Below are 26,914 nucleotides of genomic sequence, written 5' to 3' on the forward strand. Positions count from 1 at the left end.
TTAAAGAATGACACACAAATACTGTACCACCTGTGGAATGCATAAACCAGTAAGGGTGCATGGGACACACACACAAAGGGCACTTTGACGGTGTTGTCCTTTACTAGAGCAGGCGGATGGTACCCTGAGTACCCGGGGGAAGCAAGTGTGAACGCTTGGTAAAGGATTGCTGTGGATACAGGACGGCCACGGGTGGCAGGAGACCCCGGATGTGGCTCCTCCCGGAACTCCCCTGCGCAGCGTCTGCCTGGAAGGCCTCCTCACCCCCAGCCCAGGCCCCGGGAATTCCCCCTGGAACCATCTACGTTTAAGAAGCAGATCGCGGAGGAATCACTCTGGACCCCAGACTGGCTCCTCACTCTCCTTTCCCTAAGCTCCACAGCCAGCCCATTCCTTCTCCTCATTTGACCAAACCCGACAAGCCAGGTCAACACCAGGGGCTGAACATCCCTTCCCCGATGGTAAGCGGCAGAGGTGGTGAGTTAGTTGCACAGTGACGGCGGTCAGAAGTCAGGGACTGGACGGCAGCCGCTGTCACCGCAGCGGGCACTGTTTGGCCTCCCAGGAAATTAGATGCTCCAATCCGAGGCTGCCAGTCCCAGAGTCACAGTGTCAGTGGCCCCCCTGCTCGGTAGGGAGCGGGGAGGAGGAGGGGCAGGAGGGGAGGGGCTCCCACTGCAGCCCCAAAGGGACATCCTAGCTCACGCGCCCTCCCTGCGATGTACCTGGTGGGCAATTCACGCTTCCCTACGCAAACAATCCGCGGGACCACCGGTGGCTGTGCACAGAATCCGCAGGCACACGGGCAGAACCAGGTCCCAGGCAGCTCTGAAGACTAGGTTCCCCTGGCCAGGCCAGCCAGCCAGGTGGGGGGCGGCGTGCGTGCGCGCATGCGCGCAGGGGAGGGCGGGATGGGTGACGACACAGGCCCATCACCGAGTCAGCCAAAGGCTACCTGCTCTCGCCATGAAGAAGCGGTGTCAGAAACAGGGCAGGCAGGTTTCCTCTTTGGGGGGAAAAAAATCAAATCAAATTATTAGTGCACATTTTTTGTTGTGATCTTTCTGCAGAATCCAAGGCAACAAAGAACAGCCCCTAGCTCCCATGGGTGACGTGGAACTGGACGTTTACACACACAAACGCGTATGCGGCCATGTCGTGTCTGGCTTCCTGAACCAGAACAAAGATGTGCCCCCTAAGTCTGCGGGAGAGTGTGGCGCTGGACGACAGGCAGGGATGAATTGTAAGGCGAGGCTCCCCAGAACCGCCAGCTCCGCTTTGGTTACAGCTGTCACAGAAGCGCCAGGGAACGGCTTCTTGAGAAGTCCCATCCACAACAGTCAGATGTCCCCTGTCACTTTTTCCCAGGACGGACATCCCCTGCTTCCTTCCAAATAAAGTGCAGATGGTCAAAGGACGCTGGTCTATCATCTGCCAGTCTCAGCGACGAAAACTAATAAAAACAAGATGCCCCTCTGGAATACATAGATATATCTCTATATTCTTTTTTTTTTTTTTAATAAAGCCACAAATATAGAACTTTTAAACCGACGTCTCAGACTGCAAGCGGAGGACAAATTTGTGAGATTTGGGGTCTATGAACTCTTCCGAGAGCACGATGAATGGAATTTTCTTCACATTGACGACGAGGCTGAAGTCCAAGCATTTCAGGACGAAAACGAGTCCGTCCCGTAATCCGTTCGTCACGGCCTCGTCACTAACAAGCCTCCACTGCGTGGACAGCCAGCGTTCCTTGTCATACTGCAGCGTGGGGCCCGCGCTGAGGTAACGTTCTAGAAAGGCCTGGAACAGGAGGAGAGAGGCGGTTAGGGGAGAAGCACCCTGCTCCCAGGGCAGAGCTCCTGTCTGTCCATTCACCTGTGGGAAAGGTTTCCCCATAAACCAAGACACAGCCGGCTTATCACGCAGAATCCCCATCAGACCCTTGCAGCTGAGTCGCTGTCCGGGAGGGAAGACACCCTGCACTTCCTCCTTCCCCTCTGCCAGCTTCCAGCCAGAGGGTGGAGACAGGGGGCAGCACACAGACGAGGAAGGGGGGTGGCAGGAGCAACCTCTGCCCGGGAGCTGGGGCCAGGGCACCGGCCCATCCAGGGGTACAGGCCGAGGGCACATGCTCCTGCCGCAACTGCCTGCACCTGCCTGCAGTCTGCCTCCTTCACACTGAGAGCTGAGGGCAAGGGTGTCGCATGCACAGAAAACACATGCTCCATCACGGACGAGCTGCATGACTTCGGACAGGACCATTTAGCCTCTCTGCAAACTCACAGAGCACCTAGCTCACAGGCCTGCTGTACGGATGAAACTAACTGTCTAAGGGCATGAGGCAACTACCAATCAATGTCACCGATGGTTATTTTATGTTGGACAGAGTGTGCACACGGACGGCAAATCCAAGGGATGGCCGGACCCCACGCTCCCTCACATGACTGACTTCTCCATCCAGTGGTGCTGAGCTTCCTTGGGGTTCTCTGATGTCCCCCCACCTTCCTATGAGAAGCTCCTCCTGCTGACTGTCATCCTTCAGCAAATTCCTCCCAGCCCTTTAAATCTTCTTGAACCACACCCCAAACCTCGAAAAACAATGAACATGCCTCTCAACACTCGTGATCGTGATTGCTGGCAGGACTCCCGTGGGACATTTCACTTTCTGAACAATCACTGACTTGTTGTCTAGGCCCCATGCTAACTCCGCTCTCTTGGAAGGCAGGTACTCGTTTTTTTAAATTTGAATTTCCACTGCACCTAGCACTAGAAGCTCAATAGCATGGGTATTATTATAGCAATAAATACATTGATTTAGCTGCAGGAAAGGATGAGCCAGTGGCGCAGACAGAAAACACTGAGATACATCGCTCTGGCCCTCAGCACAGGCTGAGGGCGGTCTCCAGGCGGCGCCCCCAGCACCCGCCCCTCGCCACTGCCGTGAGGCGCACATGGTCTCAGACCCGTCAGCACACATTCGAAGTGCAGCTGCGCCTCTGGTATAAAACACTCTTCTTATATAAAAATAGCTCTCAAGAATCATAAGGAAAAGAAACAATTTTCGCCCTGGCTGGTGTGGCTCAGTGGACTGAGTGTCAGTCTGTGAACCAAGGGGTTGCCGGTTCAGTTCCCAGTCGGGGCACATGCCTGGGTTGCGGGCCAGGTCCCCAGTTGGGGGCGTGTGAGAGGCAACCACACATTGATGTTTCTCTCCCTCTTTTTCCCTCTCTTCCCCTCTCTCTAAAAATACATAAATAAAATTGTTTAAAAAAAAAAAGAATTCAACAATGAGAAAAATAAAGATGACGTACAGAAGAATAAAAAGAACATTAGGCTGTGATGTGATATTCTATCACATCAGTAATTAAAGAACTAAGAATTCAAATAATAAAAAATATTCTTCCTTCTTTTAGATGGGTGATGATTAAAAAGAATGGTAACACCCAATGCTGTCCCGCGTGAGAGGGAAGTAAACAGTCTCACCCCAGAGGCAGTGTCAAATGGCTACGCCCTTTAGAAGGACAGTTTGGCAGATCAACTCCTCTGATCCAGCTGTTTGGTGCCTAGAAATGCATCCTTCAGAAACATTTGCACAAATGCACAAAAACATATGTAGAAGAGACAGCCACGGCAACACTGTTTAGACCAGGAGTTGGCAAACTTTTCTCTCAATGTAAATATTTTCAGCATTGCAAGCCGCACTCTGTCACCGCTACTCAGCTTGGCCTGAGCGGAGAGAAGGCCGCAGTAGGAGGTCTGTAAATAAACGGGCGGGGCTGCGTTCCAGTCATACTGATTAACAGAAACAGCCAACCCCTGGGTTTAGACTCCTGAAAGACCTTAATCCAAAAGTGTATCAATAGGCAATCAGTTAGGCAAATCAAGGTATTCAGTAGAATGAGATACGGCTATTAAAGGGAGTGAGGTCAATCTGTATGACAGTCATCGGAAGTCCTGACAAGGAAAGAGAGCCAAGGGAACGCCAGGCGAATAGAGCATGCATGTACAGGAATGATACCATTTCTGTTTTTTCTCCCATTTCTGCTTTACACACCGCCCCCCGCCCCCAGTCCTTATCAGTAAGAACTGTTCTCACTAAAGGAATGGAACTTCACTTTGTACATTATACTATTCTTTAATGTTTGGACTTTTCTACAAAGATGACTACTTCTAATTCAGAAAAGTACATTTTTTTTTAAATGAAAAAGAACGGGGTTATTGTCCTCATTTTATAAAAGAGGAAACAACGTAGAGTAATTTATGCAAAGTCACAAACCAGTTACGTGGCGGAGCCAGGATTTGAACCTACTCCTGTCTGAAGAGAGATCACTTGCTAAACCCTTCCTCTAATTTGTCTCCCTGGCCACCTCCCTCTATTAGATGCATGACTGTTTCTTGAAATAGACTCAAAAGTGTGGTCATAACATAAATGACCATGCATGCCATAACACTAACTCCACAACATCCGAAACACCGAACCACGTGATGTCATTATTTCTACTGCTAACAATAATAGCCATTCACTGAGCCCTGACCATATGACAGGCACTGTTCTAAGCACTTCACATGAAAGAAATCCTTTGTTTCTCACAACAACCCAATAAAGTAGCTATTAGTATTATCCCCTATTTACAGAGTAGGAAACGGAGGCACAAAGGCATTAAGCTGCTGGCCCAAGGTTATCCAGCTGGTTGGAGGGGAAGCCAGGGTGGAACGAGTCAGCTTGGCTCCAGAACCCCCGAGTGCCCCTAACAGCTACCTGTGCCGTCTCTACATGAGAATCTCTTCTGTGCTCGAATTCAGAGGCCTTCAGAAGTACCTCCAAACACCCACTGTGCCCAAATGCTCCTGTGAAATAGGTGAGAATTCTTATTTGTTGGCGTTCCAAAGAAGCCTTTGACTTGGTCACTCCCAGCAACCCCCCAACGGGACTCGGACGCCGGGCGCCGCGCCGCACCTTCGGGGCCATGCTGTTGGCGATGCAGAAGGCCAGGTGCTGCAGGATGCTCTCCATGCTGTGGTAGTGCTGCTGCCGCGTGGTGCGCAGGTACTTCTGCAGGGCCCGGGCCATGGACGGGAAGATGGCCTGGGCGGCCTCCCTGGGGTCCATCACCTCCCCGGGGGCCTTCTGCTGCTCCTCGGCCTGGAGGCGCTGGATGTGGATGAAGGCCTCCTCCACAGCGACCACCAGCCTGGGGACGTGAAACCCAGGCATCAGCGTGGGATGTGGGGACCGAGTCATTGGGACCTGGAAGGACTCCTGCCCGCCTGCCATGCCCCAGCTGCCACCAGCTCCCCCAAGGTCTGCATCCTTAAGCTGTCACTCCAAGTGGCTGGAGGGGAGGGAGAGAGGGGAAAGGGAGGGCAAACGCAAAAATAACATGTGGCACTGGGGCTCTGCGGGACGAGGAGAGAGGGGGCCTGGGACTTGGAGATGACTTCCGTCCTCAATCCTGCCACCAGTGTGCTGGGGAGACTCGCTTCATCCCGACAATGAAGGGTTAGATGAAGATCTAAGGTCCCTCGGGCTCTGAGCGGCAGCTGGTGGTGCTGACGCCGCCATACAGAGAACCAGAGCTGCATCCCCGCTGATGCAGCCGCCCCACCAGCACACGTGATGGGAACCACCTCTCTCCTCTTCAGTTCTCAGGGTCAGATCTTGAAAACTGGCAAGGGCCTGGGGGGCGCAGGATGGCGCCACGCAACGTGTGGGCCGGCTGCTCAGCGCCAGCTGGGAATTTGTAAGAAATGCCCATTCTTGGGCCCGAGGCCAAACCTACTGCACAGGAAGTGACCTTTGTGGGCGGGGGTCTGTTATAATGAGACCCCGGTACTGCTCATGCGTACGGAAGTTTGAGGAACACTACAGCAAGACGCACTCCAAAGGCTCCGGCAGGTCATGTTCATACAATGAAATCTCATTCTAGTTATTAAAAAAAAAAAGTCTACGACAGTGGGTGCTGCCGTCAGGGGGAAACGATACCTTGCCCTCCGCTTCTTCACCCGCCGCTCGTGTTCCGCCTCCTCGTAGTACAGCTCATTGTGGCTCGAGTCCCTGCGCCGAGCCGCCGCGGCGATCATGGCCCGGGACTGGCCGGTGGCGTTGTTACTGGGGCCTTTGGGAAAGGACAGCAGAGGGAGAACAGTTTGAATGCCTTGTGGCTGTGAAGCGGAGCAGAACGCTAGTGCCCCGGTCTGTTGTGACCATCTACCCGTCCCGTGAAGCAGACACAAATCCCAAAAGTGACTTTCCACAAGGGTGGACGGTACCCCTGTTTCTCAAAGGAAAGAAATCTCCCCAAAGCCCAATCTGATCAGTGCAAATGGAAAAAGAATGCAGAAGGAGAGAGAAAATACACAATGATTAAAATGTTGGCCAAAAAAAACACAGACTGTGAAGATGTTACTTACCATCTGCTACAGGGAGGCTCAGGCTGGCCCTAAGGGCAGCTGGAACATCATGTTTCATCAGCAAGACAGTGAGCGAGAGCGAGAGGGATGGGAGGACAAGGACAGAGCACAGGCAAAGTCCAGGGACACAGTGACACTGACTACACAAGGGAAAACAAGCGCTGCTGGAATGTCATGGTGGCCGCAACTTTGAGAGAAAATGCCCTACGCTCGAGAACTTGCAAGATGGCCTATGTGTTCGTACAGACTTGGAAGCCCTGGTCTCGCTCCCCTGACCGCCGCCCACCTTGACTTTTCAGAAAGACAAGGCAGATCTCCTGCTTTCTCATGTTTCACCTACTTGGCACATGACTTGGTTTCACAGGCGAAATTTACCGGTCCTTCAGGATTCATGGGAGAGCGCCCATCTCAGTAGCCAAAAATAATAATAAAATAAAATTTGAAAACGCAGAGGATATTATGTCACCGCCAAAACTGACACCGTCTATAAATCACCGGACTTGCTAACAACATGATCCTCTTGCAGGGTTTGCAAAGCTCTCGCCTTGACCCAAGCTGCCCAGCAAGAAATGACACCGTGTCCTGTTTCTTGCACTTAACCATCTGATAGCCCGAAACAGCTCTGACGTCCCCAGCCTGGCCTCTGGCCTCCGGCCACCCACTCAACTCTAGCTTCTAGCCAGGATGGAGAAACGCCTGTAAATAAGTATCTCACCACATGCCTGGGCTACTGAGACTTAGACAGTCTTCATGGATTTGGGTAGCTGAGTCTTGGGGTACTTTCTCTACATTTTGATAAGCAGCCCTTTCCTAATAGCTTTCAATGTGAGATGTTCCCAGCAGGAAGCAGGGAATACACACACATCACTATTGTCTTCAATCATAAAATCCCCAAATGAATGAACCTCCCACAGATGTAGACCATAAATCAACATTCCTCTGAAAATGTTTGCCTCAGAGAGAGAGAGAGAGAGAGAGAGAGAAAGAGAGAGAGAGAAATTGTCCTGAAATGAGAATGAACCATAAAGACAAACACAGAGAGGAGGAGGAACCAGATGGGCCATGAAGTTTAAGCTAAATAGTGTCCCAACGGCGCCCTGCACCCACCAGAGATGCCGTTCCAAGGCACATACCATCCACATTGTAGACTTTCAGCCCCGCCATGTGCTTGGCTGCTCGGAATTTGGAAGCTGTCAGGAGGTTGGGGTTATAGATGGTGAAATCTTTATAATAATTTTCCAAAACCACCAGTGCTGCTCGCTGGATACTGGAAAAAAAGAAAAAAAAATCCTCTTTTGAAGTCAGGTAAAATAGCAGAGCACCAAGGAGAACTGCACAGCGCAGGCTCCTGGGTTTCACCACACTTTTGTCTCCAGGGTTAAAAGTGAAACTAAGTCCTAACATTAAGTGGCTCCGGCGCCCTCTCCCCTAGGCTATGTCACTAGCTATATCCATCCAGCCAATAGTTAAGAAAGGAATAAGTTAAAACTTAGATTTGTTTAGGCCACACAGAACTTTCCTAGGCCCCTCCGTTTATAAAAGAGGAAACAGAGGACCCCGCCATGGTCACGACACTTACAGATGGTGGCAGAGCCACTAAGAGAACACAGTATGGGTTCGGGGTCCCAGGTCCCATGCAGGCACCCACCCTGCCCCCCAGCATCTCACGGCCCCACACAGGGTGGAGGGCGCTTGAAAGAGGCTGCTGCAGGCCTGAGTTGATCCTGATTCCTCCTCCCGCCCACCCCAGGCCAGCTGGATTGTCCCATTGTCCTGCGATCTGTACCCGACCACCCGCTTGGCCCCAGGGAGAACAGGGCAGGAGCAGAGAAGAGGTAATCTGCCAACAGGCAGATACGAGGGCGGTGCGGGAGGGCGCCCATACACGGTATCGGCAGCACAACAGCCCGTTGCTCTTGGTCTCAGGTGCAGAGCAAGTTTTACATACCTCCCCTCCTTTGACCCCTGCAATCACTCAAGGGAAGAAAACTGAAGTTCAAAAATCTGTGACCTGCGCAACAGCATGTATTTCCCCAAACAGAAGGCCTGGGACTCCAATGTGCCTTTACAAACCTCCAACTCGTGCTCCTTCCTCGTGACGTGTGGCCTCTGTGGTGCAGCGTCTGTACTGACACCAGCCGCCGCTACGCTAGAACGCCAGTTATTTGTAACGTGCCCTTGACATTTTCCTTCCCAGGTCCCTTCTCAGTAGATGGGCTCACAAGGACTGTTTATAACAGCCCGCGGTACCATGCTGCACTCCATGGCTCGCCGAGTGGCTCAGGGACCTTCCCTTCACACTTGACAGTACTGTCCGTAAGCTTTGAGCTGGACACCTTGCCAGCCCCCCTTCAGCTCCCCTTGGGACTCCACCCCCAGAGTTTAACACAGAGTCTAAAACAATCTCCAAGTCAGTCAGCTAACTGCCTTAACAGCAGGGTCCTGGCAAAGCTCTCTCACTTGAGTCTCACCGGTGACTGGTGATCTGCATTCTGCTGCTGTTTAGTATCTACCTAGATATGCACTCTGGCGAGGCCAAGCTTTTATAGTGGCCGTATGAGATCGCTAAGAGCAAGTCCACATTTTGAAAGCCTTAGTCATTCAGTTTCTCAGCTGCTCACTCATCACTTTCATAGCTAAGTACCTCCCTCTGCTGAGCCCTGGGAATGCCAAGAAGGAGGGCGCTTCTCCTTAACCAGGCGTCCTGGGAATGAGGTCCTGCAAGAACCAACGGGAGCACACACGGGGGCGCAGAGGAAGCACAGAGAAAAGCTGACTGTGGGGCGCGGGTGGGTGCAAGGGCAGTTCCCGAGGAGGGGACGTGGTCCTTGAGCTGAGGTTTGCGTGTCACAGATCTTTGTGCGGAAGTCCTCTGGTGCCGAGGCCCCGTGGACCTCCAGCTCCGCACGGCCCCCCACCACCCCCGCCTGTCTCTGGGATCGCCGAAGGGCGCCTAACACTCCATCCACAGGCTGACCACAGCCCCTCCTTGAGGGCGCAGCACCTCCCCCGCACCTTCGCTGCCTCCAGCCCCATGCACGGGTCCTGCAGAGTTCCTGGGCTGGGGGAGACGAGGAGCCCTCCACACAGAAATAAGTCTGTTTAAGACACAGACACGCTGGGTTGCAAATGCCCCATTCCACGCTTCTATCTTGACATGGGAACATTTCTAGGAGCCTGGATTTCAGCCAAGTATTTCCCTGATCAAAACGTAAAAATTAAAAGGCAACTCAGAGGTTATTCTCAGGCCCATCTTCAAAACAAACCCTCTGTGGCTGTGGGTTTGGCTTTTCTCTTCAGCCAGGCCACGAGGAGGGGCCCCGGGGATCCCGCTAGCCCAGCCCCGGCCTGCGAGGCAGGCGAGGCAGCCTGGATGGGAGCCTGGCAGCCGTTCCCCTCCTCTCCACCCTGAAGCCACAGAGAGCATATTCTGCTGTCCCCGGGGAGGGGGGGGCGGGTCCTGCCCTACAGGGGGCCATTGCTGGGGCACACACCCCATCACCTTCCCACACGCATAGCCCGCCTTACGCCAAAGCCCCAGGGGGCCCTGGGAGTGCTCAGGGACAGGGCAGGTCACCTGGGACAAGAGCTTCTGAGGTCACCTGCGTGGACCTCATGGTCCTCTGCAAGCTCGAGACCTTTCACTCAGAAAAGCCCAACTGGGAGAAAATTCAGATGGTGCTCTCTTCCTCCAGCATCATCACGTCAACAGGGATTCCAGGAGGCCCCAGAGCAGCTGTGGACCCGGCCGGCCGACCAGCAACTGTGGGAGCTGAGACTCACAGGGGAAGTCTGGAAAAGCCCCTACAAGGGGCAGCCCACCCGCGCCCTAGGAAACGTCTGTGCCACACTCGACGTATCTGCGATACTGGGGCGTGAAAAGCTCCAAAACACCGAAACCAACACAGAACTGAAATGTCCAACTTAAAAAAAATGGCTGTGAGATTTGGATTAAACTCCAATATGCCTTTCCTCACCTTGTTAAAGAGAGTAAACTATGTAACATGGGACTAAGTCTTGCTGGTGACTCAGAAGATCACTACCCGCACTGATGACGACCTGGGCCACCTGGGGAGCACGGGGAAGAGGTCAGAGCCCACAGGAGGAGGGGACTTCCGGTCCCCATGCCCCACGCTGCGGGGCGGGGTCTGAGTCATGAGGCTGTCGTGCCCCCCTCTCTGGAGGTCAGGCCATCACAGTCCCCGCTCTGCTATCAGCCCACCTGCCCCAGGCACTGTCAGACACCCTCAGCTGGGTGTAAGGAGAGAAAATGGGCGTCCAGGGACCCAAGGGTGGGGCTCTGCTCCAGCTAAGTGATACCTGGTAGCACAGTATCTGATGTCTATGATTCATGCTCTGGATTGGCTAAATTGATTAGATAACTGACTTTAGGTTAAAAGTAACATATTAACCTATTATTTGGCTTCCCAGGAAAAGAAAGAACAATTCAGCACCTACTGAGGGGACATCCTGCAGGACACCCTGACATCGGCCCAAGTCACGGCCCCACAACGCCGGGGGCAGGCCCCTCTCCTCAGCCAGCGTCAAGGTCAGCATCTTCCTGCTTCTGTTCTTTGGTATCTTACAAGGCCAAGGCAGGCGCGACTTCTTTTAGGAAGTCTTTTCCAACTCTCCAGTCCTAGTGACCCATCCTGACAGTCACAGCACCAACAGCTGTCACCCGTCGCTTGCGATGTCCTGAAGTGTGCTAGTCTTCTCCCCACCCGGCCTGGGAGGGTCCCTGCACACAAGGGACAGACACCTCCTTGGACTTCCCCATGGGAACATAATTCCTACGGGCTCAACTTGCTCATTTAGGAAACCCGAGGCTCCTATAGGAAGAGGATCCGTCCTGAGCCTCTATTTCATGAAACTGTGGCGTTTCAGAGGCAAAAGGAATCTCAGAGATGAACAAAAGAAAACCTTTCAACTGGCCCCAGTGTCTCAACCAGCTCCCCTCGGGGGAAGGAGGGGGCCAGCAAACCCAAGGCGGGGAGAAACCTGCCATCTCTCTTATCGCTGTCACAGTCAGAGATGACGAGCCTTCGGCAGACACCCCGTATTACAGACAGGAGTGGGATGTACCCGCTGGGGACAGGGCCCCGCCAGAAACCCATGGCAAGGAGCACTCTCCCGGGATAGAGTTCAATTAACATCGGGTTCCATACAACCTCCTACATCACCGTCCAGAGAACCGCCCTGGCATACACTACTTAGATGTTTGGGAAAATACATAAAAACACAAATACAGGAACCCCAGATACGCAGATGAAAAGACGACAAAGGTAACGGAATATTCAACTCAGCTCAGTCCAGGCTGGTCTGAACTTGAGCTCACGGAGGAGACGGGGCAGCAGCGGGTCCGCTCCAGTGTCCGAGGGAACTCAACAGCCACTCCCGAATCTGAAACACACCCGGTGCCCCTGGCGCCTTACTGGCCTATTTTCTTTTCAGGACAAAGAAGGTGGCATGTGAAATGCTGAGCCTTTGGTGACTAATCAACCACAAAAACACTTCCAATGGCAGTGGCGACTGTTACACATTGCCATGGCAACGGGGAGAGGGGCTCACCCCTGTGCTACATTTCCTGAACGGGCTTGGAGAGATGCAACTCTACACACAGTTCAAATTTGGGTTCATAAAAATCTCCAAGACATATTTTGACAGCTAAATCCTGAAAAATAAAAACAGAAGCACGTGAATCCCCCCACCTCCGTGCCCTGTGCATAACTGATTTGGGAGAAGGTGTGTGCACCCTGCAAATGGCTCTGGCTTGGCCCCAGGCCACGTGACCTTGGCTCTTTCATTTCTTCTTTGACCTTGAACAAATTAACTCATTTCTCCAAATCCCACGTTCTTCAACTGCAGGGTGGGAAAAACAACACAGAACACCCTGTTATAACAACATACGTGGGCTCCAAGCCACCCCGCTATATAACACGCGTGACTCCAAGGTTATCGAGATGACCGGGGCAGCCTGGTGTAGGCGGCCAGTCAGGAATTCTAGTGACAAAAATGCAAGATGCCAATACACCAGGTTCTGGCTGCAGGCTGGTGCCGGTTATCTCCTGAGCATAAATATCCGTGGAGACAATTCCACGTTCTGTGGCTTTCCCAGGCTTCAAAGGCAGTGGGCACTCAGGCCAAGGAAAACCCTGGAGGCTCACCTTTCACTTTCCTGCTTCCCCAGCAGGAGCCGCCTGTCTGGTTTAGGTCTGTTTTAAAGATTAAATGAGATGATATATTTTAAAGCGCCCCGTCCGAAGCAAATGGCTCCTAAATGGTGGCACCAAGAGCGTATGCTGGGGAGGCCCGTCGTCTCTTGGGTGCAGCTGCCCCGCCCTCCCCATCAAGGACCCACCACGAGGGAGCATCACAGGAGGGGAGCCAGGATGGGCCCTCTGCACCGTTTTCCTTGGGAACGGAGGTCATAAAGTTATGCTACTCTCTGTTTTTGTTTTTGTTTTGTTTTTTTAAGATTTTATTTATTTATTTTAGAAAGAGGGCAAAGGAAGGAGAAAGAGAAGGAGAGAAACATGATGTGCGAGAGAAACGGCGACTGGTTGACTCTCTCGGGCCCCCAAGTGGGAAAGTGGCCCGCAACCCAGGCATGTGCCCTGACTGGGAATCAAACCACTGACGTTTTGGTCTGCAGGCCGGTGCTCGGTCCACTGAGCCACACCAGCCAGGGCTACTCTCTGCTTTTTATGCAGAATTTCCTGTCAATGCTCAGTCTCCTAAAAATCAACCCTAGCAAAAGGGAGGCATCCACGGTACAGAAAGTAGAAAAAGCACTGGCCTTTGAGAGAGAAGGCCCGGATTCTAGGTCAGACACTGCAGCTTAGCAACCCTGCGTTAAGTCACCCCCTCTTTCTTGGCCTGTGATGCAGAGATAATACCAACTATTTCATGTGGCTGTTAAGAAGGGCCAATGAAATGATGCCAGTGAAAGCATGTGGATACTACAAAGGATTATACAAATCTAAAACATCACGTGACTGAGTGTGAGCGCTTCGCAGCAGGGATGGGGCTGGCTGGTAGCTAGAATATTCATGCAGCCTCTGGGCCGAGAAGCATGAGCCGCTCTCCACTTATACCGAATCACCACCTTTAACTCTGCACAAAATGAAGAGAATCTTCGTGTTCAGCCAAGCAGAGACCAAGAATCGAAGAAATCACAGTCCATCTAGTTCAAACCCCCAGTCCATGCACTGATTCTCTTTATGACACCGCAGGGGGCAGCATCCGGCCTCTGCAGGAAAAGAAAATCCACCCTCTGACTTCGTACTGAAATGACCTTTAAGTTCCACCCACTGATCCACCCACTGTTTTTCCCTCTGGACCAAGCCCCTCTTTCTGGTAGAAGCCCATCAAAACTTGAAGAAAACCAGTATATGTATCCTCCCTTTTAACTCTTATTTTGCAGCTAAGGGTGCTAAGGCCTGAAAAGCAAGCGTGCACATGCGCAGACCCACATGCATGTACTCGCACACATGCATGTACACATACACACAGTTGTCTACTTCCTAACCCTTCGCTTTCCCCTGGATCTGATTGTGGCTCCTGCTATTAAACAAACACAGGCCACTAAAATCAGAAATATTAAGGCTTCGGAGCTCATGCAGTCCAAGGCCCTTGAATTTTATAGCCTTTAGCTTCTTCCAGATTGGGGAGAAAGGCCGTCCCTGACAGGGTGTGGGGACAAGCCTCATACAGGCGTCAGCCACTTCTTTTCAAATATTAGTTTGCTCCCTTCAGCTCTGTCATGAGGGAAGCTTTCTTCACACGTGAGAAACGTGAAAGCATGTCTTCCACGTTAACGCCCCATGTAAGTGCCAGCCACCACTGCTCTGCCTACTGCGGTGCGGGCTGGCGGGAAAGCACCAAAGGCAGGGTTCCAGTCACAGAGCCGACCCCACGATGGCCTCCTTTCAGGTTCAGTCCTCGCCGCCCCTCAGGCCAAGGAAGGATGCTGACATTCAGAACAGCCCGACCAGCCAGCCTCCCACCTCCATTCACAGCCAAGTGTGAGCCATGGGCCCCCACAGGTGCCAGGTCCTCGGAGGCAGATGAGAGCAAGACCTCAGGGGGCTGACGCTCCCATTGGTGGTGACTGCAATCAAGTGACCCAGGGGCTGGGGTGGAACACGTGATGGGGGGTGCGGGTGGAAGTGGGGGTGCAGGTGGCAAAGCTTAGTGTCTTAAATGATGAATGATGGCCACGCCCCGTGGACAACAGGCTGTAAAGCACATTCCAGGCAGAGGACACAGCACGGGCAAACGCAGGCAGGAGTGAACAATGTCCCTAAACATCTGACGCGAGAGCAAGTGGGGCTCAGCGCTGAGTCACGGGACAGCTTTGGGAAACCTGTTGCGGTCAGTTGAATGGGGTCTTCCAAAAGCCACGTCTACCCAGAACCTCAGAATGTGACCTTATAGGGTCTTTGCAGATGTAACAACAATAACATAAGGTCATACTGTTGTCTTTATAAGAAGAAGAGGGCACATGGAGAAGGTCATGTGACAAAGGAGAAGCGATTAAAGTGATGCAGCCACATGCCAAGGAGCGCCGAGGATGGACCAGAAGCCAGGCAGAGAAGGATTCTTCCCCGGAACCTTCTGAGGGACCATAGCCCCATCAACATCTATATTTCAGACTCCTAGCCTCCAAAATGGAGAGAATTTAAGCCACCCAGTTTGTGGTCCTTTGCTACAGCAGCCTTAGGAGATGAACACACCTTTGTTTAGGGCAAGAAGGATGGAGGCAATAAAGGGCGAGGAGGGCTACGACGCAGGGCTAAGGTGATAGGGGGTGAGGAGGGAGAGCACGGGACGAGCAGGGGTGGTGGGTGGAGAGGTGAGCCCACCATGAAGACCCAAAGGACACCAACAATAAGGGCTGCTCTGGTCCCAAAGCCACCCCGTCTCCCACTCTGTAAGGTGTGCCTGGCTCTGGGAGCTGCATCTTAGGCCTGACCCCGGGGCGGTGGAGAAACCTCTCAAATGCAGAGCTCAAACGAGAGCCGAGTCAGCTTTCCGTACAGACTCCCAGCCCGAGGGAGCCGGCGGGTGCCCTCAGTTTTACCTGACTTCTCCCCAGAAGAGTCAACAAGACTCCAACCTGGGCGTGTGGGCTTGGCTGCGCTGCTGGACTTGGAGATAAGCTGACTTGCCTGACAGGGAGCCAGGACGATTTGCAGCAATATTCATGTGAGTCCCAGAGACGCATATATAATTAGCCCCGAATGTTGCCGCCACCTCCGCTGAGAGCCAGGCACATGACTGTCTATATCTCCTGGCCCTCCTGCCTTTTAATTAAAATGTTTGTCTACAGCTGCATGTGGGGAGGTGGCTAACACAAATCCCACGCAGATAACAGGTAATGATCACCTTGGGACTTGAGAACAGGGAGGAGAAAAATCTGGAATCTGCTTGTGTTCACTGACAGATCTAGGTTAGACTGAAGACAGACCTGGAAGAACGGCTGGGTTTTTCTGGGACGTGGTCTCAACCGAGCAGGTGGGGCACACATCGCTGCTTGAGAGCGAGACGCGAGGCAGACCGGATCCTGAGAGGGGCCCAGATGGGTGGTCCTGTCCTGCAGGCTTCCCAGCCACGCAGAAACTTCAGGGACCAAGTTCTTTGAACCAACATTTGCGAGCTGCAAAGTGTCCCTGGCCTGGGCTCTGAATGCTGGATCTGCAGACAAGCCCTGCAGGGTGTCCCCAGTGAAGGGCGGCCAAGTGAGACTCAGACCTGGGAACACACACGCCGACGGCTCGCAGGAGGTGCAATCCACGGGGCCTGGTCATCACAGAACGGCCCCCGCAGCGCCGTCTGGGGAAGCACCCAGAGCGCGTCTCCGTGCCCTGTGCCGTCCTGTTTAAGTTTCTGATAACCAAGTGTAACCCTGGAAAACGCCCTCTCTCGTGACACGAGTAAACCCGCACCACAGTGCACCCAGGAGACCGGGGAGGGGTTGGGGAGGACTGGAAGCGGCTAACGGGCACACGCAGCGGCCTGGTTCTGCTGGTCTGTGGGACTAAACAACAGGGCGCCAGCACGCATGTCCTTCCCCTTGGCTGTGGGCGGTTCAGAGTGTGGTGACAACACTGAGACAGTCTCCTCCTGAGAAGACCCAGCCGTGGCTGGCTGTCCGTCTGGCTGTCTGGCTGTCTGTCTCGCCCAGAGCAGCGAGATGCTGGCAGACCTCTCAAGATGGAGGGGACCTACGAGACACACTCCCCCTCAAGTGACAGGTCTGGCGATTGCAGCCCCACTTCCAGGCCAGGGCACAGACCGCACGACACCACGACCTCCCTGCACAGCTCAACCTTGGCCACGCCTGCCCGCTGGGACAGAATTCGGCCTCCTGAGCACTTTACGTCACCATGCTGAGTCACACCAGGTAAAGGCCAAAGACAACTACCTGCTTAGTTAGGGTTCTCTAAGGAGGATATTTAGATGGGGACCAAGCACCGCCAGTCCCTCCCAGGATGCTCCCCTGGCCGTCTCTTATGCGGCCTCGCATCCCTCAGCGCCGGCACTGCCGGGCCTGGGAAGAACTATAGGAGCACACGGTGAGAAACCCGGAGGACGAGGGCAATCAGCCTGGCCACATGGACCTCTGCTTGCAGACACTGAGCAGAGCCGGGCAGCAGCTCTGCAGGGCCAGGCAAGCAGGCCCCTGTCCCTCTGCCCTCTCATGTGGCAGTGCCTCCCATGTACTATGTCAAATCACACCCATGAGTCGATGGGCGAGTGTGCAGAACGCCGGGCCCTGCCCGCAGCGGGAGTCCCTCAGGAAAAGGAATAGCATGCCATTTGGGTGTGGGATCCACCTCCAGCCCCGCCTGCGGCCCCACAGGAAGGCCACCTACACCAGCTGCACATCCACAGGTCCTTCCCCCTCCATGGTCATGCTCTGTGGGGGTGACTCCTCCGGGCCGCAGAGCGAGCCTTGGGGGCAGACGCCGTGCGAGGGAGGCGTCCCAGCTGTGGCTGATGCCAGCAGGCAGCTGCATAAACACAGGGCTGCAGTGCCCGGCACCTTTCATTAAACCACTCCGAGCAGGCACCGCGGGCCAGGGCACAGCGGCAGCTCCATGCCCGCCCTCAAAATCCTTCCCCAGCGAAGCAGATCTGAGCAAAGATCTGCTCCTCAGCTCTTATTCGCTTTTATCCTTTGCTTTTTTTAGGGCGTGGGGGTGAAGCCTGGCACGTATCTTCACTGAAAAGCAATTAAACAAAACACACATTTGTAAAAATGAAATTGCCTGTGAAACCATGATTGTAAACCACACGGCTGTTGAAAAACACTCCCCAGCTTCATCGCCTATGGGGCTGGGTCCTCAAGACCCTGGATGCTGGTTTTGAACAAGTGTGGCAGGGGCGGGGGACCCATTGCCCAGTGATCCGCGTCCTAGATGTCATCTGACGCAGAATCACAGGCAAAAGATTTCAAGGGGAGCTGGAAATATCCTGGAATTACTGGAATAACCTTAATCTCCCCCAGAGGCCCTCCCTTTCTCACTTCTAACTAGAAAATCAAAGTGCATTCGAGGGAAGCAAAGCCCCCGCTCCAGCTGGGAGGATGCAGGCGTGAGCTGGAGAAGGGGCAGCGTGAGTTCTGCCTCGCACCTCGGCTGAGCTGCGCTCCGGTCGAGCTGTGCTTGTTGACCCCATGGTTTCCTGGGCTTTGGGGTCAAAAGTCATCGGGGTACATAATCTGTTCCTGTCTTAGCTTGGGCTGCCATAGCAAAATACCATAGATCGAGAGGCCTAAACATCAAAAACTCATTATTTTTTTACAGTCCTGGAGTCTAGAAGTCCGAGATGAAGGTCTGGCCCATCCAGTTTCCCGTAAAGGATCGCCTTCCGGCTGCCTCTCACTGAGTTCATGCATGGTCTTTCCCTGGTCCAAGGAGAACGGGTGCACCAGCTCTCTGGGGTTTCTGCTCATAAGGACACTAATCTTATCAGAACTATGACTTCATTTAACCTTAATTACTTCTTTAGAAGCCCATCTTCAAATACAGCCATGCTGGGGCTTAGGGCTTCCACCTAGGAATCTTGGGTGACACAATTCAGTTCCTAACATTCCATCCCTTTCCCTGCCCCCAAATGCATGTCCTTCTCACATGCAGAATATATTGATTCCATCCCAGCAGCCCCAAGGTCTTAACTCATTCCAGCATCAGCTGGGTCTTAAGTCCGAAGTCTCATCTCAACCTTGTTCAGGGGAGACTCCAGGCGCAATTCACACTGAGGGCAATTCCAGCTCTGAATGCGTGAATCTGGGCAAGGTGTGTGTTTCCAAAATACCAAGGTGGAGCCAGCCCAGGACAGCCATACCCATTCTGAAAGGGAGAAACTGGAAAGGAGACGGGGTGATGGGTCCCGGGCAAGTTCGAAGCCTGGCAGTGTCACTGCATGAGATCCCAACTCTTGAGAATAGTCCTCTTTGGTTCAACGCTCTGCCCTTGGAGCCAGCGTCATTCTTTCCTTAGGACAGAAGGACAGTGCCCATCAGCAGCCTTCCTTCCCCGATCCCTTTGATCCCAGCCTGTTTCTACTAGGATAATCTCATCTTCATTCCAGGTTCCTGCCAAAATGGCTGATTCAATCCCTGGCTCAAGCTCACGCTAATCTCCTTATCAAATGTTATCAAATGGTTGGTCAGCCACACCTTGGTGTTCTCTTCAGGTCACGCTTCATCTTTTTTTTTTTTCTTTTTGCAATCTGGGTAGGCTGAGACAAATACCGTATGATTTCACTTGTATGTGGGATCTAAAAGAACGATATAAATGAATAAACAAAACAGAAACACACTCACAGATATAGACTGCCGGCTGCCGGGGGGAGGGGGCTTGGGGGACTGCGTGAAAGAGATGAAGGGATTGAGAAGTACAGATCAGTAGTTATAAAACAGTCACGGGGGAGGTAAAGTGCAGCATAGAGAATAGAGTCCATAATATCATCATAACCATGCACGGTGCCAGGCGGGCACTGTAGACTTCAGGGGGAGCACTTTGTAAAGTATATGACTGTCTAACCACTATGCTGTACACCTGAAACTAATACAAAATAATATTGAATGTAAACTATAATTGAAAAAAAAATTCTAAATTAAAAAAAGTTAATTTAAAAAAAACCTGGATAGGCTGAGAATCTTCTGAATATTCAAGTTTAGATACCTCTTTGTTTAACAGTTCCTTCTTCAGTTCATGTCTCTCCTCTTGCATTTGACTAGAAGGAATAAGAAGGACCCAAGCTGCATCTTCAATGTTTTGCCTGGAAATCTCAGATAAATACCCAGCTTCATCACTCACAATTCAGCCAGGTTCTTTGCCACTTTATAACAAGGATATCCTGTCCTGCTCTCCATTATCCAATAATGGGTTCCTCCTACCTATTTCTACCTATGAACTTTGCAGGGAGGGGCATAATCAGTCCACAGCAGTTCCTTTCCAACACAACCTGCTACAGTCACGCACCACTGTTGGAAAAGCAAGCCAAGAATCCCGTCTTCTATAGCACATGATCAGTAGTTCTGTGATCAGTAACCTGGGCCTGGATAAAGAGGTCCATGGTCAATGCCAACTTACAAGCTACAATGGAGCTTCAGCAAAATGAAGATCCAACAGAATGGGGCACTGTGGACAGACAGGTTTCCCAGAGGGCCGGGACAAGAGTTCTGCTTTTGCGGCCTCAATCTCTCTTTGTTCATGACGATCAGCCATCACTTTTCACTGATGTTCACGTACCTCCTTATAAAGAGCTCTTCCCCCCACTTGAGACATGTTCCTTCTGGACTTTTTGAAGTCTAGAGGTCAGTCCCTGAACCTCTATGCAAAGCAAGAACAAGCAGGCAAGCTCTGAGGACGGCAGTTGGGGGTGGCTGTGGGGGTCTTCCACATCACGAACCCCAAGGAACCAGCCCGCCCAGGCTCCCCACCCTGCACAGTCCTTTCTCTTTAAATCTGGGCTGGGGCTTGGACTTGCTTGGACAGGCGAATACAGGGCAAGCGGTGCTGGGCCAGCTCCAGGGCAAAGCCTTAAAAGGTCCTGGGAGCGTCTGCTTCTGAGTCCTCGGGAGCCCTGAGAAGAAGTCCAGCTACCCGCCTAAGAAACTGGGGCTCTCGGGGGAGGGTAAGAACTGCGGAATATGAGAGAAGGAAGGGAGGCCCAGCCCCAGCTGCCTCCCACATGCCTGTGATCACACAGGGACCCCTGGCCAGACCAGCCAAAGACCCTCCTAGCCGAGCCCCGCCCACACAACTGTGAGAAATCACTGTAAAATAATAAAATGTTGCTCTACACTGTGAAGTTTTGGGGCGGTTTTATACAGCAATAGATAAAAGAGGTCTTCTTTGGGACAAGTGACGTATAGAAAGTTAAGAAGGTTTGACCAGGCAAAGACTCCAACCTACTGCTGTGGTTGTATGTTTGCTAGCTGACTGAGCAGAAGAACCAGTGGGCTAAGAAAGGGCCACAGGGAGCGAGCCAGCCTCTAACAACCCTCCTCATTCTCTCCATTCCAGCCCCAAAGCTGTGCGTTAAATGGAATGGGATGGTGTATAAAAAACAGCACTCAAAAATGGAGTTCCTTTGTGCATCCTTTCCCCCCGCCCCAAATCCTCACCCGAGGATATATTTATTGATTTTAGAGAGAGGAAGGGAGACAGAAAGAGAAGGGGGAAAAAAGCACATTGATATAAGAGAGAAACATCCATTGGTTGTCTCCCACACACGCCCCGCCTGTGGAGCGACCTGCACCCTTTCGCTGTACGGGGTGACGCTCTAGCCAGCTAGGCCGCCCTGCCAGGGCGCTTCTTGCATCCTTAAACCGATGACGTGAACATGAACATATGTACCCAGAGGCACTATGATGAAACAAGGTTATTCCAGAACCAAATGGTTGGGCTCAGACCCTGGCACCAACAATCACAAGTTCTGTGGTCATAGACAACCTGCTTAACTCTTTGGTGCCACGGATTCCTCATCCGAGAACAGGGGTAACAGTTCTGCCCCTACTGGACTGTTAGGGTTAAATGAGTTACATGTGAAGAGCTTAGCAGGGGCCGGCACATGGTAAAGACTCTGTAATTGTTAAGGTTTTCGTTGTTTACGTCTCGGATTCAGTCAGTTACACTAGCTTCTATGTTCCAATGTTCACAGTATTTACCTTTAAAGATTTCAAAACTGAGAAATTATCACGCTGGCCTGGCTGGTGGCTCAGTGGGTTGGAGGGTCATCCCATACGCCAAAGGGTTGCGGGTTCAGTGCCTGGTCGGGGCACGTACAGGAGGCAACCGGTCTATGTTTCTCTCCCACATCGATGTTTCTCTCTCTCTCTCTCTCTCTCTCTCTCTCTCTCAAATCAACAAACATATCTTCAGGTGAGGATTTTTTTTTTTTTTAAACTGAGAAATTATCAATTAGGATAACTAAATGTCATTTTTAGTCTCTTTTCTGTTCTGGATTTCTCCCCAGATATAGTTAGATCACAACTCACTGGTCTTTGGTAAAATCCTGGAAAAATTAGCAACTCATTGTGAGAATGGTGCCAAGAAAAGTACAAGTGGCATGTGCGTGCGGAATTACAAATCAAACACGCTGGGACCCCAGGAGGCTGCGCAGAGCACAGGGGCAGGGTGTGACCCACAGGACGGTGGTCCTTGCAGTCTGCACAGGTCCCTTAACCTTCGGCCTGGGGACCCTCCACTGCAATGGGTGACACCGCTACACTGCCTGTGCCACCCCAGTGGCAGGGGGAACAAATGAAATCGAACATCCGAAAAGCGCTTTGTCTTCCCTAAGGCACTGGGCAAAGGTTAGGAAGTCTCTTAATCTACTTATGTTATCTCACTTTGTACAACAATAACCTTTTACATTTCTGAACATTTTCAAATAAAGCCGTGACTCCATTCCTGCCAACAAGCTGGGCCCCTGCGAGGACCTTTTATGAGAGCTAACAAGAAGCAGATTTTCTTTAAGAAACTAAAGAACAGGCGGTCTTTAGACAACTCTCAAAAATAGCTCAGCCAATTCAATAAAATCACCTTTGAAAACAAAACAAAAAAGGACCTCAGCCCAACAGGTCTCTGTTGCAGGGAAGACTTTACATAAAGCGTGTGTGGCAGGACCTGTGGTTCCCGTTGGGTCCGAGAAGGCCGGCTATTCTGACCCCGGGGATCACTCTTTGTCCATTCTGATCCCCCCTTCCCTCCTGTCTCTTTCTACACTTCACAAAAGCGCTTAGAAGTTATATTTCTGGCCCGGTGACTCTTCCAGCCACCGCTGGGTTTGGACCAGATTTAGCCTAAGGACCGGCAGGTGACGGAGCCCACACAGTGCCAGCAGGGAGAGAGGCCAGGCATGCTCCAGCTCCTGACAGGCAATGACAATGGCCGTCACAGGGCGGCAGGCTCTGAGGGCTCTATTTGGGAATAAAGGCATCTCTCCTTCGCCAGCCCCCTTTCCGCCCCATAACCAGTGCCTCCACATGAGGGAGGCGGGGAGAGGAGGAAACGAAGGACCCCGGGGAAGGAGCTGAAGGGAGATGCTGGGACCACCTGGACACGCTCTCCCCCAGGGCTGCTGAACCCATGGGCCCCCCCTCGCACCCCCCTGGGGTTAATGGCTTCAGGGTCAGCGAGTGAGGCCCCAAAGGTTGCTGGCCATGGCGAGAACAACCATGAGGGGTCTGCAGCCAGCCTGCGGGTCACAGTGCAATCAGCCCAGCCTCTCCCACCCGGTCCACCCCATCCGGCCGGCACGGCTACGGGCAGAGCAGTGGGTGAGGTACCAGGACTGCTGCCAATTTCTTGACCATCCCACAGGAACACTGCCCGGGGCTCTTCTGCTTCCCTCCGCGCCCCCCCTCCCCCGTAATCCAGTCTTAGGAGGAGTGACGGGGAGCCTTGGGGGGTGGCCACCCCGCCCCAACCACCCAAGGTGAGAAGCCTTCCTTCCCCTCCGCACATCCGCAGGGGCGATTCACACCCAGTGCGCCTGCAGCCAAAACACAGAACCGCAGCGGGCCTCAGCTACTTAGGCTTACAAAGTCCCATAGATGGCTCACTTCTACTGGGACCAGAGCAGGATTTTGTCGACCCCCTCTCCCTTCCTCAAAGCCTGTCCTGTCCCAAGACAGGCTGCTTCCTGTGAGGCTTCATTGCTGCCACTGCCTGGAACCCCCTCATCCTGTGTTCCCAATGCCTGTCCAGCTGCCTCAGTCAGCAGCTGTCCACGGCACAGCGGCATACTGGTCTCTCTCGGGGGACAGAGCTCTGAAGGCCGCCGCCCTGTGTCCCGGGGCCCCAGGCCTGGGCTCTGCACAGCACAGATATGTAATACAAGTCTTCTGCTCATTCATCATCACTAAAATACGGGAAAAGCAAGCTGTCTGAGCTTATTGAAGGGCATCTGAAAAGACCTGAAATGCCTATTCTTACTGCACAGAGCATGTGAGTCAGATACTGATTCCTTCAGAGGATGGGTCAGGATGGCCACAGCCTTGACCGCTGAACCACCTGGTCCAAGGCGGCCGGTACAAGCTAAGCCCGAGGAGTGAAAGAGGGTGCGTGCCAGCACCGAGATGGCCTGGCAGTGGGACCCCTGGGGCCGGGCCGTTTTCCTGGGCCGCGGCCAGAAATAAAGCCCATTGGTCTGATACCCACTAAGGTGCCCTTTGGCAGCTACGACACCACCGCAGGGATGGCTACGATTGACTGATGACCTGGTGCCAAGAGCTGGAGCCTTGTGGCACCATTTGCAAGGGACTCTTCATCTCCGTGGCATTCAAGCTCCTCATCCCACGCGTGATATCCACCGCACATATCGCCTGATGAGGCTGGAGGGCCCAGGGAGGGCGGAGTGAGACGTGGCAGGGGGTGCAGTCGGTGGGGAGCCACGCAACTGCCCGCAGCGCGCCATGGCCCAGGACAGGCACCGGGGACGCAACGCGGCGCGGCCCCTGTCCCCAGGGAGTCGTGGCTTGTGGAAGAAAGGAAAATAGGCCAGTAAACACAAGTGGAAGACGCCAGCAAGAGGACATTAGCTCAGGCCCCATCCCATGACATTTGTACAAATTACTTAAACTCCCCAAATGCCCATTTCCGCATCTGTAACAGAGGGATTAAAAATACCAAAATCAAAGGGTTCTTTGAAGACTAAATACAGCAATTTGTATCCAGCGCTTACCTTGGGATGAATAAAAATAAAATTAAATGAATGATGATTACTGCTCTTCTAATTAACCACAGAATAATTAGGTTTTATGCACAGATGTGACGCATGACATCTCAGTGAATTTCTACCTTTTTCTCACATACACATCTTCAAACACCCAACTCTTAGGAGTTTGAAGTCTCTCTCACTTGCACTTGGTTCTCTGCTGGAGGGTCACTAGGGTGACCATGGAAAATACTGCCCAAACCAGGACACCTCTGAGAGTGGAAAACAGGAACGATTAGTAATTCCATTGGCACCACAGGGAAAACCAGATGCACTATTTTGAGCAAATAGAATTGCTGATCACTTAATCCATCATTCACAGGCCAAGTTCAGGGGCAAGGTTAACAGCCGTCACTACGTAGCCTTCCTCCAACTTTTTTGGGAAGTGCCAACAACTCTGAGAGCAGACCCAACTAAACTCCGACCTAGGTAAGAGCCAGCAACTGCACCCGCCCATCCGGAAGTCAGGACGGACAATGTACACAAACACCCCGCACCTGTCACGCACACGCACCGCTCTTCTCAAAACCTGAACCACAGCCACACCCTGGTCCTGGCCCTCGGCCCCTGGCGCCACGCCTCACTTGCCGAAGACGTCCTGCACGCCCGTGTCCCCTTACCTCAGGTGCCCCAGGCTGTAGAAGCGGGACTCGCCGTCGGTGGAGCGGACCACCTGCAGCGTGAACACGGGCTGCAGCTGCCTGAGCTCCAGCAGGACGATGGCCAGGTAGTGGATGAAGAGGAGAGCGTCCACAAGCGAGACTGCATATTGCACAATGCCCTGGTAATTTCGGTCCCGAGAGTCCAAAATGCGGACCCCGTAAAAAAGCCAATAGGAAACCACAAAGAGAAAGATGAGGACCAGCAGAAGGGCCCGGAACACAAACACCCGCGGCACGTCAGCTCTCTGCTTGCGGAAGAAGAGCGCCCACGTCCCGATGAGCAGGATGAGGAGCTTGAATGCCACGGAGATGAAGAGTCCCTCGCAAATGGTGCCACAGGGCTCTAGCTCGTCCCTCCACAGGATGGGGGGTAACAGGAGGAAGGCGATGGGGGTGAGGAAAACTAGAAGTCCAAGCGCCGAGGCGACTGTGAGGCCCAGGTAGCGCTTGCAGTCCAGCCCCACGCTGTCCTCCATGTCCTTGCTGATCCTGGCGATGTCCTCCTGGGAGATGCTGTGCTCCGAGGTGCCGGTGATGGCCGTGGTGGTCTCTCCCCAGTTGTCATCCTGACGGGCAGAGCACAGGGAGGGTGAAGAGCCACAAGCGGCAGCAGGTCCTTTGTAAAAAGCCACAAGGCACCTGGGGACATGGTGGGCGTGGAGGGCTCACCTCGCTGAACCAACGCCCCTACCCCTGCATGGGCTTCCTAGAAAATGGAAGCTTACCTTGTTCAATACAGGAATTTTAAACTTTAACTCTTGACACTGAAATTTTTCAAAACGCATCATCTATTCACTTTACTAACAGGGAGAACGTAATTTGGCCTTTCTCCATGTGGATGTTTGGGTGCCCCAACATTGATTACCGTTCCCTGTGCTGGAATCCCTTGCCAGGCTCGGAGGGGTCTGGGGCGATCTGTTCTGCAATGAGCAACCTTGCTGTTTGTTAGACTAACACACAAGTTCACATATGGCAAAAGGAGAAAACGCTCCCCGTTTCCTTCCTCATCCGTGCCTGGGATAGGAAGGCTTACATAGTCCGACGGCGGAAGCGCCCTCCAGGAACTCTGACCGTGAAAGGCACAGCAAGGAACTTACCTGGAACCAGTCAAAGCTTATGTGCAGCTAGGACACACTTTCTTAAAGCTCCTGGACATTTTCAAGGCCCATTTAATAAACACCAATGTCAGGTAGTTCCTTGACAACATTTCTCACCGAACAAGCTCCGCAAAGTCAAGCGTCTATGGCCAGGGCAGCTAAAAATTTCTCCCACAACATATGTTCTCAAGGCCAACTAAGCATCAAAGGCACGGAAATACCAGGATTATTGTAACATATCTGTCTTTTACTTTCTTGCTTTCTCTCGCTTTTTAAACTCTGAGGTAGTTTCTAGATAGAGCAATGAGTCTCTTCACCAAACAAGATCCAATTGTTAGGATTTTAAACAATGTTTTTATTTCACCGGCCACTCTGACTCCATTCCAAAGCAACAGCAGAGCAAGGAGGCAGTGAGCAGCCATGTGGGGTCCACAGAGGCTGGGCCTCAGAGGCTTGTGTACTGATGCACAATTTAACTTGGACAAAAGTCAGATGCGGGGG

At 52.7% G+C, this 26,914-nt stretch overlaps 1 protein-coding gene across 1 annotated transcript in view; it reads right to left on the reverse strand.

Moving 5' to 3' along the window:
- Positions 1–980: 980 nt before the first annotated feature.
- VANGL1 (VANGL planar cell polarity protein 1) overlaps positions 981–26,914 on the reverse strand; it is a 45,288-nt gene continuing 19,354 nt past the window's right edge. Inside the window, exons 4-8 of the mRNA XM_054564908.1 lie at positions 25,275–25,882; positions 7,548–7,681; positions 5,987–6,119; positions 4,961–5,195; positions 981–1,803 (exon numbers count right to left, since the gene is read on the reverse strand). Of these exons, the coding sequence (XP_054420883.1) occupies positions 1,543–1,803; positions 4,961–5,195; positions 5,987–6,119; positions 7,548–7,681; positions 25,275–25,882 (1,371 nt within the window). The 3' untranslated portion in view covers positions 981–1,542. The remainder of the gene's footprint in view (positions 1,804–4,960; positions 5,196–5,986; positions 6,120–7,547; positions 7,682–25,274; positions 25,883–26,914) is intronic.

Source organism: Pteronotus mesoamericanus, unplaced genomic scaffold (genome assembly GCF_021234165.1).
Source record: "Pteronotus mesoamericanus isolate MK-2021 breed Mesoamerican mustached bat unplaced genomic scaffold, CSHL_Meso_final scaffold_99, whole genome shotgun sequence".
In the NCBI taxonomy this organism is placed as follows: domain Eukaryota; kingdom Metazoa; phylum Chordata; class Mammalia; order Chiroptera; family Mormoopidae; genus Pteronotus; species Pteronotus mesoamericanus.